This window comes from Apaloderma vittatum, unplaced genomic scaffold (assembly GCF_000703405.1).
Source record: "Apaloderma vittatum isolate BGI_N311 unplaced genomic scaffold, ASM70340v1 scaffold27473, whole genome shotgun sequence".
Taxonomy (NCBI): domain Eukaryota; kingdom Metazoa; phylum Chordata; class Aves; order Trogoniformes; family Trogonidae; genus Apaloderma; species Apaloderma vittatum.
Window position 1 is genome coordinate 1 of NW_009709065.1, and position 11,551 is coordinate 11,551.

Genomic DNA, 11,551 nt, shown 5'->3' on the forward strand with positions numbered 1-11,551 from the left:
GCAGCAGGTGGAGGCGGCCCGTGGCGTGTGAGAGGTGGCGACGAGGAGGCGCTTGTGTTCCCGCTGCTCTTTTCCCGAGACCGGTGCCGATATGGGCTTTCTGTTTCGTGGTCGTGCTCGGGGGAGGAGACTTTCCCACGTGCTTAAATTTGGTTTTGTAACTTTGATACTTTGCTGGTTAGCATGCTGGCATAGTCTAGTAAATACGTCAGAGGAGTGGGGGTTTTGCTAGGGTTTTTTATCTTTTTTCCTTCCCCTTAGCAAAGGTTACACTATAATTTTATATGTGGTAAGGTATAGGATTTGAGCTGTATTTATACATGAAAAAAAACCCTGAAATGCTTAAGTGACAGTTCAGGATGATGTATCACCTGTGGTTAGGGCTTCTCTAAGTGCTCTTAATTTGGTATGTTTTTCTTTTTTTTTTTTCCCTGGACTTAATCCTGCTAGTTCTGCTTATGCAGACTGGAATTCATTATTCTTCCATGAAACATAAGTGACTAATAAATTTGCTGGTTTGGATTAGTTGAGCAGCTGACTCATGTAAATATTTCTCACTTGTATATAAAAGCATCGGAATTTAGTTGTTTCCTATTGGCAGTTCCATGCACTAAATACACACAAGTTACGGTTTCTTTGATTTTTTAAAAAGATTGTTGTAATTATCACTATTTGCAAATGGATTGAGGTCCCACAGAGACTTTTTCTCGTCTATGGTGTTGAGGTTTTGTGTATTCTGGTAGAAAACAGAATTTCCCAACAAGTGAAAATGGGCAGCTTTAACATTATTATCTCTGATGTTCTAGTACAGCAGTCTGTGTCACGGTTGTATGTTTGCTGGGTCATCTGTTTAACCAACAGGACAGCCTAAACAAGCAACAAATGAATAAAAGTAAAACCAGGCTTTATTGTTTTTGCCTTTTTACGTATTGCCTTTTAGAGTGAAACGTGTCAACCGCAGTGCTAAGAGGAATAAATACAATTGATCTGTCAGAGGAAATTGAGGGCTCTTGATTTTGAGGTAAAGTGACTGTCAGAGTACAGTCCCAATTTGAAACTTTGTCATAGTTCCTAGTTTGGGTGGTAGCTGCTGAATAAATTGGAACAATCTTCTTTTTCCTTTTCTTTCTTGTTTTTCCTCTTGCTTGTTGTGTGGGGTTGTTATAGGCTTTGAGGCACAGTAGTTTGTGAGGCATTGTGCAGAGTTACACTAATGGGGGCCTAATTTCAGGGTCCAGATGCTGTTGTGCTGTAATCCTTTGGGATCACAGCAGTCATTCCAGTGCCACGGTGCTGGCAGGGCTCATGCTGTTGTGGCGTGTGACACATCCTGTTGAGGCCAAGGATGTCCTGCTTTGAAATGCCTGACAAAATAGCATTTTCAATTAAAATTAAAATGAGCTGGGTAGATTTGTGAAGGACATTATTTTTGTAGGAGTGAGATGCTGTGCAGTGTCTAAAGTAGACTCAGTTGGAGTTGTACCCCCTTCATTGGTGTTGCTTGCTGCAATACCCCCTCGAGATTTATCTCTCAGAGCCTGTATCTAGTGATGCATGTGTCTGTCTATTGCTGCTTTTGGCATGGTTTAAATCTTGTTTAAGAGAATTCTGTATGTAGTAGGGAACAATAATTTTCAGTTTAGCAAGGATACTGCATACTGATATTTTTGTGATACTTTGTGCTAAGCTTCTAAATGATATGTCAAGATGCTGAGTTAATATAGAAACTAGTTTCCTTCCAACTTTATTAAACAATTTACATAAATTGCAAAAATTAGCTTTTGTAATTTTTGTCTTATGTTTTCACGGTTGTACAAAGATTGACTCTTCAGTACTCTTCATGCTGTGAGAGAAGCTGTGCAATGAATGTATTTTTTTCCTGTGTGGAGAAATGATAGACTAGCTAACTTTTTAAAATAACTGTACTTTTAGAACAAGATTTCCTAAAATCACAGTTGTCCCAAGACAGTTTTGTGACTGACTCCTGGAAGAAATTGTATGTGAAGATACTTATTTTCTAGTAATTAAACTTTAATATGTTGTATGAATCTTAAACTTTTAAATTTGAATTTCTTAAAACACTTCTCTTAATATTTAGCCTCTTTAAACAGTCTTAGATAACTGAAAAGTTAGATTACCTTTTGGGGTTTTTTTGTGTTTTTTTTTTCTTTCATAGACAATGATTTGCAAGGAACAAATAGTTCAGGATCATTGGGTGGTCTTGATGTTCGTAGAAGAATCCCTATAAAGCTTATCTCAAAACAGACCAATAAAACCAAACCTGCTCCTCGAACTCCGAGAAATATGAACAGGATGCCTTCAAAGACTGGTGATGAAGGTAAATTAATATAAATGCTAGCCATGTAGTAGGGATGCGTATTATTGTGTGCAGCATTGTTCAAGACTTTATTGAGCCTTGGATACTTAGAGTCCAAGATTCTGTCCAAGTGCAAAACCAGTTTGAAGTTTCCAGGTATTTCCGCACTGTATGGATGAAATGGTGCATGTTCCCACAACAGACTGGCTTACTGTTTTGACTGTACTTTTCTGTAGAATGGGCCCAGCAGATTGGAAGTGCTTTGGCATTTCTTGATGATTTCAGTATAGAATGACACACGCTTTTAATAGCAGCCAGTGTCAATTAGGAAAGCATTGTGGTTGGCTCGCGTCTTTCTTCTCTTTCATTTTTCCACAGAAGAATTTGATTTTAACAAGGAGGAGCGATACGAATGCAAAGGAGGTGAAATGTTTGGCAGTCAAAGAAGGTTCCCTGGACCCATCTTTTGGGACTATAAGGTAAAGTCATGGATGGAAAGTCATGAAACTTTGTAAATCATACCAAACTGAAGGTAGTCCTGGTACCTACCTTCTTAAATAAAAGTGCTTCCATTATTTCTGACTGACTGAAAATAATCCTCTGCTTTCTCATCTTTGTGATGTTCTTGCTTCCTTCTCAACTAATTCAGAAATAATGAGTGCGTCAGTGATGACTGAAATGAGAAGCTTTAGTGATGTTGGTTGTTTTCTCCCACCCCCTTCTCTGTCCCATCAGATAAACTTGCTGGGGGAAAAGGATGATACACCGGTCCATTTCTGTGATAAGTGTGGATTGCCCATCAAAATGTATGGACGCATGGTGAGTGAAATTATCAGGGGAAGATGCAGCCATGGTTTCCCTTTAGGTAAAATCAGGTTTTACTGTGTTTCTGTGAGGCCTCTAGAGGTTACTGATCTCAACAGGCCTCTGAATAATCATCAGAAGACTATCAGGATGGAACCAGGGGCCTTTGTTGCTGGAGTGGTTTTGTTCCATCTGTCTGGTTGAGTTCACTTTACCCCCTGACTTAATAAAGTAAGCTTGAAAATGTTAAATGAAAAACCAGAACATAGTCACCAACAAAAAAACCTTTTGAGTTCAGCAGATTTTGACCTTACGCCACTTAGCTTTAAAAATGAGCTCTTCATAGCGAATGAAGACTTGCAGTGCAGTTAGAAAACACTGTTCATTTTTATGTCCCTTTAAAACTAGTGTAACAAAATCCCTGAGATTAATTTAGATTTGTAAGTGTGATGTAACAGGCTTCAGGATCTGACTTAATGATAGCTAATGCTTCTAAAACTTCCTTGCCAGCAAGACAAGTATAGTTAGATTACGTGTGCACCTGGTATGAGTGTTCAGTGTTGTTGTTACTGCAAGGCTTAAACTTTTGCCTATAAGTTTTTGCCAACACCTAAAACATAAATGAACCTTATCCCCCCAAACCCAAACTCAATACAAACTGTTTTAGAAAGCTTCTATGGAAAGGTGCTGTAAACTGCTACCTGCCACTGTGCCTGTTCACCTCCTAGGTAACTTAGTTTTATTATTAGAAATCATGTGCTGTTGAACTATATTCTGCAAAAATACATATAAGGAGTGTTAACAAAGCTGGTTTTTTGTCTCTAGATACCTTGCAAGCATGTTTTCTGTTATGACTGTGCTATACTACATGAGAAAAAGGGAGACAAGATGTGTCCAGGGTAAGTTAGCTCAAGATTTGTTATTAAAGGAAATGTAGGAAAGGAACTTATATTTATGTGATTTCAGATGCTGTATTAATACGGATTTTATTTGTGTATATGTAGCAGAGGCACTACACCACTTGATTACAGTTTTGTGTCCCATGTTTTGGGACTATTAGAGATCGGTGTTGGCTGTTTTAGTATTGGAGTAGATCACCTGTTACTGCTCCTATTTGAAAATGACAGTTTAATTTACTTAGTGAGAGTGACTCGGTAAACCTTTGCACACAGAAGGAATTTGTGAAGACAGAGTGGTGCTATATATAAATTTCCACCTTGTGAATTTTTTTCTGTTCTTTCACAGTTGTGTTTGGAGACTTAAAAACTATATAAACCTCAGAATCAATGAAATGGGTTTTTTTGTTGCTGCAGTGGGGAAGAAATTGTCAGTTTTAGTTTGGGTAATTACAGTGAGCTGGTTGACTTTAACCAAAAAAAAAAAAAAGGCAGCTTGAGCTCTTTAACAATAAACCAATACTCTTTTCTGCTTTAGCTGTAATGAACCTGTGCAGCGAATCGAGCAGTGTGTACGAGGGTCTCTCTTCATGTGTAGCATTGTTCAAGGGTGCAAGAGAACTTACCTGTCACAGAGGGACTTACAAGCTCACATCAACCACCGTCATATGAGAGCTGGAAAGCCTGTTACTCGTCCTCCGATCGAACCTGTGCATCCTCCTATTGCCCCGCCGCCTGCTGAAATTCCTGAGCGTTTCATAATGCCGCCCGAGAAGCATCATATGAGCCACATTCCGCCAAAGCAGCACATCATGATGCCACCACCTCCGTTACAGCACGTGCCACACGAGCATTACAACCAGCCGCATGAAGACATTCGTGCGCCTCCTGCAGAGATGTCCATGGCTCCGCCGCCGCCTCGCCCAGTCAGTCAGGACACCTTCCGCATTTCAACGAGAAAACACAGCAACTTAATAACAGTCCCTATTCAGGATGATTCGAATTCAGGTGCTCGAGAACCGCCTCCGCCAGCCCCTGCACCTGCTCACCATCATCCTGAATACCAGGGTCAACCGGTGGTATCACACCCTCATCATATTATGCCTCCACAGCAACATTATGCGCCGCCCCCACCCCCACCTCCACCAATAAGCCATCCGCTGCAGCACCCTCCCCAGGCAGCAGGTACTCCTCACATGGTTTATAGCCAAGCTCCTCCACCACCAATGACCTCTGCTCCTCCTCCAATAACCCCGCCACCTGGACATATCATTGCCCAGATGCCGCCATATATGAATCATCCTCCTCCAGGACCTCCCCCTCCTCAGCACGGAGGGCCCCCCGTAAATGTAAATGCGCCCCCTCCCCATCACTATAATCCTAACTCTTTGCCGCAGTTCAGTGAAGATCAAGGAACTCTCAGTCCCCCTTTCACACAACCTGGGGGCATGAGTCCAGGGATTTGGCCAGCTCCGAGGGGGCCACCTCCGCCTCCGAGGATGCAAGGGCCTCCTGCTCAGGCTCCGCTTCCTGGACCACACCACCCTGATCAAGCCAGATACAGACCCTATTACCAATGATACGAGCAGTTATATGAATAGAGTGCTATGAAGAGGAATAATCTATATACAACAGCCTTTTAATTAATTGTTTGGGGGTTATTTTGTTGTGGCTTTTTTTAAAATACTGTCATTTTGACTGTAAGACATTTTGGCGTTTGGATCTTAAATGATTTTTAAGCCTTGACCGTAGGACTCTGACTTCAAATACTCTGTAGTGCTAAAATAAGTGGCTTAGTAGACCACAGTTGCATTTTAACAGAACTTCTGTCTCTAGTGTGGCTAAGTTGTCCTAAGATGAACACTTTTAATGTTATTTCCTGGAGAAAATGAACACGTGTTGTACCATTCTGAACATTGTTTTGTTAAATCCAGTGTTTAGTTTCACTTGTGATACGTTTTTGTTAACCTGTGTACAATAATTAAATTGAAATATGGTTGTAAAAGTGGTGGGTTTTTATATGAAGTCAACACACATACTTCCGGGACACAGTTTCAGCACTAATGCTTTCCAAATGGGCAGCATAATGAAGCATTAAGGGAACTTTAATTCTCTTCCTAACAGTTACCATTACTTAAAACAAATTGAGGCTTTGGTGAGTTCATGGCAATAGAAATCAGACATGCAGAATACTACATTTCGGCTTTTTTTTTTTTTTCCCTTTAAATTTATACAGCAAGATAAGTTTATCAGAAATAGAGCTTTGGGCATGGCATGAAACCATGTAATAATGTATTGTGGGGTTTGGTGGGCTTTTGGGGGGTTGGGATTGTTTTTTTTCAGGTTATTTTGTTTTGAAGCTAGTTTTGATTTGGAAGGTTCTGTTTACATACACACTACTCACTGGAGCTGAATTCAAACTATGGTGTTTACCTATGGCTATGCCTTTGTGTCGGTGGCTGTGACTTGGCGTGCCATGTCTGTGAGAAGCAGAATGTTTTTGGTAGGGCAGGGGTGTTTTCCTCTGTCACTTTATATAATATGTAGAGTAGGAAAACTTCCCATTTGGGCAATCTGAAAGAAATTGTTTGAAATCCCGTATGTAGATAAAAAGAAATAAAAAGCTACACATCCTTTATCTGTTTCAATTTTGTGATAACAGATTTAATTGGACAGACAGTAGTCAGGTGCTTTGGTTTTTTTTCAAAAAGTAGGAATATAAGCAGGCCCTCATGTCTGTTTTTGCCCAAAATTTATGTTTTACAAGCATACTTTTAAAGAGAAAAATATAAAATGGAAATGTTCTGGTTTTTAGTGCAGCTGGTAGCAGAACTGGACAACACTAAGACAGTGCTGTCTGTTGTATAGAGTGCTTATCTTTGCTTTTCTAATCGAAGTTAGTCCTGAACCTTTGTTTTTTTCAAAGTCCTGCATTTCTCACAGAGTGCTTTTTAGTTGAAGAAATCCTCTAGATTATTTTCTAAGTTTTTTAATTTCCTGCTCTTCTCAAATAATCTGAACCATCTTAAAGCCTCTGTCTTACTATTTATGTCATAAACATTTTTCCCTGCCTTGTAAGTGTTAAATTTATGGCAGTGCAACGTTCCAAATTTTGTAATTTTACATACAAACCATGTATTTTTAATTACCAGAGCAGGGACTCTTTACATTTGCTCTCTGTCCTTGTGACCATGGACAAATCTTTCAGACTACCTTTCAGATAAGTACTTCTTTAGAGCTGTGCATATTCTGTGACAAATAAATTCTAGGGAATGCAAAGGGCCAGTAAGCATTAACTTTAAAAGTCTGCTTAGCTCAATATGCTTCTTTCTAAGACAGAGTTCTTTGTTTTGGTTTCTCTGAAAAACAAGCTATTTTAAATAATACACAGGCGAGGAGAAAGAGGCTGTTTGTGTTAGGGTGCTATGGTACGGGGTTGGTTGAAAATGTAGTGTTCAAGTGTTTATGAAGGTGAAAATGGCTCTTACCAGCATTATTTTCTTTCGGTAACTTAATAAACACAGGAGGAAATTTTGAGGACCCCCTTTTGTCGCTCTTAAGTTGCTTGGTAGGAGGTAGACTGGGCCACATTTATATTACAGCATAAAACTTCAGCTGGGAGACAATCTGCATGTCTGATTAATATTCTTTGCTGCTGCGAAGCCAGACTCTGTGGGCTGTACCTGCTGCAAATGGACTTGCTGGGTACCAGCTTCGTTTTGTTTAGGCTGAGAAGGTAACACGTGAGTCTGCGAGGACACCATGTGACAGGCTTTTGTGCGGGGAGATGCATCGGCTTTGCTAATGCGCTATTGTGGAAATTAAGGCATCTGAAATTGGCTATTGCCTGTCAGTGATGAGGAAATAAGGCTTCTCTTTCCAGCAGGCTGGTTTTCTGAAATGTGAGGCTGCAGACTTTTGTTACGTGTTACCCAGTTTGTTGTGAAGCAGCTGTAGGCTTCAAGCTTAATAATTCTTGGTTCAAAGCTATTCTTGAACGATTGAGAAAGTGCTATTCTGAAAATATTGAGCTAGTTGAACTGATTTAGGGCAAACAGTCTTTGCTCTGTCAAAAAGCACAAAAGGTAAAATGTGTGTCACTGTAGAAAATACGTGAGAATTTGTTTATATTTGAGGCAAAGGTGATATATTTCATATGGACAATGACATATCACCCAAAAAATTAGTGGGATCCTTTGAATTGTTTAGTGACTGTGTATCAAAAGTCTTAGCAATAGAGAACTTACTGAAAAGTCGTTTTATGTGAGCAGGGCTTGGACTTGGGTCAAATTTCTGTGTCCTGCTTGTGTAGAAAGACCTAAAGCCATTTTTTATTTATTAAATCTTATGTATACATATGTAACTAAGGATACTGTTGATGCTTTTATATTTACAAAGCTAAAAGTCTTCATTGGTCAAAACCTTATGTTAACAGTCTTCTTAATTTGTTTATGGGGTTTATGGTGTGTTCTCCTTGCGGTTGGTTGGTCGATTGGGTTTTTTTTTTTGCAAGATACATGGTTGTTCCATTGTGATGTTCAGAAATGCCATATATTGCATTTAGTTGTGTAATTGCCAGTCTTAGAAACGGTAAGATATACTAGAAAATTCTTAGGATTCCCAGTTATGTTTCCCTGTGAAGACAAAAATTTGAATTAAGTTTATTTTGAATAAATATCCCTGATTGTGGCAGTGATCTCCCTCCCAAGGTATTGCCGAGCAGATCTCAAGTTTTGAAGAGAACTCTTGATGACATTTGAATTTGTTGCCTTTGTAGGTTCCTCTAGAAAGGTCACGTAAGGGGATGAAAACAGGTTTAATGACGTTTTGTGTCCACAGTGAATAAATGAAAGACACCAGGAGATGACCTGAAAACATCCGTGGTTTAAATGCTTGTCTCCTTACACTTTATCTTCAATTCCACCTATAGCTTTCCTTAAAGGTTTGCCTGCAGCCATGCATACTCTACAAACAAGCTAACTGCATGCATGTGTACTTTGTTTGGTGTGGGGTTTTTTAAAATGCTATTAACATAAAGATTCATTACCTCGATGTGTTAAGTGATACGTGTGCCTTTTAAAAGAGAAAAATGAAAGAAAAGTGGATTTATTTTATAAAATCTGATCCAAGAGAATTAAAAAATCTTACTGGATGGAGTTTCCACTTCTTTTCACTTGCTGCTTTCAAAGGAGTTTCAGATTCTGTTTGTTAAAAGCTACAGTGGAAGTAGCTTGTGTTCATTCTATGTTAGAGTTGGCAGGCACAGCAAGGGAGAAAAAACTCCCGTGTTATGTGAAGTCAAGTGTTCTCAAAAGCACATTTGTGGATATGATTTCTCTGTGGATCGAGTCTGAACACATCTCCCTGTTCTTCAAATATTTTCTGCTCTCTGAAACTCGTTTCTGGTTTTGTGGTGTTTCTCTCTGCATGTGTTGCCGCATCGCTGACAGAAGCATGTGCACGTTCGCATTAGAAGGTGCTGTCAGGGCTGGGAAACTGGAGGAGCACAGCAGTTGCAGTTGCAGCGTAATACTGAGTGTATGGGAAATAAGTCTGAACTTTTCCTGTCCATGTATATGACACTACAGGGTCTAATGCAGGAGAAAAATGCACAAGGTTTGTATTCATTTTGACTACATTTGTAAGGGAAATGTTAATATTACATTGTGTATTTCCCCTGTTTTTTACTTTATGATGTTAAAAAATAATTCCTAGCAATTGCTAAATTATCTTTCTGTAGTGATGCTGCCTTCACAACTGTGAGGTTCTTTGTGTTCAGGTATGTTATGTTGATGCTAATGATTTGTACTAAACTGGAGTAGCTGCGTTTGAGCAATATGAGTGAGAATAATGAATTTTAAATCTCCTTTTAGTCTTGACTTAGCCACAGAGTAACTTCAGAAACTTTCTTACTCTGAATTGTATCCCCTTGGTCTCTAAATATGGGGCATTAATTTGTTGGGGATTAAAAAATAAATTTTAAAATTTAAAAATTGTTTTCAGTTTTCATAGAATCATAGAGTGTTAGGGGTTGGAAGGGACCTCTAGAGATCATCTAGTCCAACCCCCCTGCCAGAGCAGGATCCCTTAGGACAGGCCATGCAGGAAGGCGTCCAGGCAGGTTTTGAAAGTCTCCAGAGAAGGACACTCCACAACCTCTCTGGGCAGCCTGTGCCAGTGCTCTGTCACCCTCGTAGTAAAGAAGTTTCTCCTCATGTTGAAGCGGAACTTCCTATGTTCTAGCTTATACCCATTGTTCCTTTTCCTATTACTGGGCACCATTGAAAAGAGCCTGGCCCCTTCCTCTTGATACCCACTCCTCAGATATTTGTATACATCAATAAAATTCTGTCTCAGCCTTCTCTTTTCAAGACTAAACAGCTCCATTTCTCTCAGTCTTTCTTCATTTTTACTCTCTCCAGCAGATCCCTGTTTTGACTCCATTCATGAGCACAAGAGATTAAAAGATTAAAAACTCCAGCATAGATCTGGAAAGGTGTGGGTGGACTAGCAGCAGGGAGCTGGTAAATTAGCTCTTGAAACTAATCGTTCATTCTGATAATAGGATGCAAGTGGTTCTCAAGTGCTAGAGACATGGTTGTAATACACTTCTGTTAATGGAAATGTGATAATGTATTCAAGTGGGCAGGAATGTTTCACAAAAGAACTTAAGCTTCACTGCCTCAAAAAAAAACCCTAAATGGGTAATTTTCAATAGTTGTGGATGTGTCAGTCGACAAGAGTTTTTTCTTCAGTTTTATCTGTGAAAACCAATGCTTGAACAAAGCTCCAAGGTAACTTATGGTGAATTATTTCCTACATTAAATAAAGTCACGTAAGACCTAATGAAAGTTCCTGCACTTGTTCTTTGCAATTTCTGTATCAGGTAAAATTTCATTTTCTTAGGAAGCAGGAGGGAGCCAGATGCACACGGAAGAGTGAGAGAAGAAAGCTGTCCGCATTCAGCACAGGGATGAGGAAAAGAGAACCGTGAGTGATGTTTTTTTCCAGTAAAGAAGGCTTAAAGATATTTTTTTCCTTAAGAGAAACTTAGCTTGAAATTGAAAAAAATACATGTTTGCGTGTTATAATGCTCTATCCGTGTGGTCCAAAGACCTTGAATAGTTGAATAAATTTGAAATTTTTGTCTCTGCATTTCACACAGGCAATCTCTTCTGCACCACAAAGTGAAAATGGGGCTTGAGAGTAGCCTTGAGCATCACAGGCTTCATGGCTTTTATATTTTCCATCCCCTTGCTGGCTGTAAAATACCTGCTATTTAGTTACCTAGCATCTGCACTGTGCTGAGGAGGCAGGGGCTGAATTTACATGATGATGAATTAGCATGATACCTGTCAGCTCTTCAGAAAAAGAAAGCAGTTATGAAATTTGCCTTTTGACTTTTTCCTGAGTAAAATATTAAAAAGTGGTGCATGGTATTGCTCTAACCAAGGAACAACAGAGCTCGGTGGAGGACTAATAAATATCTAGGTTTCTAAAGGTCCCTGTCTCAAGAATAAGCCGGTAAATCTGC

The 11,551-nt window shown here is 39.5% G+C and overlaps 1 protein-coding gene across 1 annotated transcript; it reads left to right on the forward strand.

Moving 5' to 3' along the window:
* Nucleotides 1-2,176: 2,176 nt before the first annotated feature.
* Nucleotides 2,177-6,022, forward strand: CBLL1 (Cbl proto-oncogene-like 1, E3 ubiquitin protein ligase; the record flags this gene model as incomplete). The annotated part of the gene is made up of 5 exons (XM_009866795.1): nt 2,177-2,338; nt 2,696-2,796; nt 3,053-3,136; nt 3,947-4,020; nt 4,556-6,022. Coding segments are annotated over 5 exons (1,463 nt in total), but the record flags the coding sequence as incomplete, so codon positions are not given.
* Between the last annotated feature and the right edge of the window lie 5,529 nt (nt 6,023-11,551).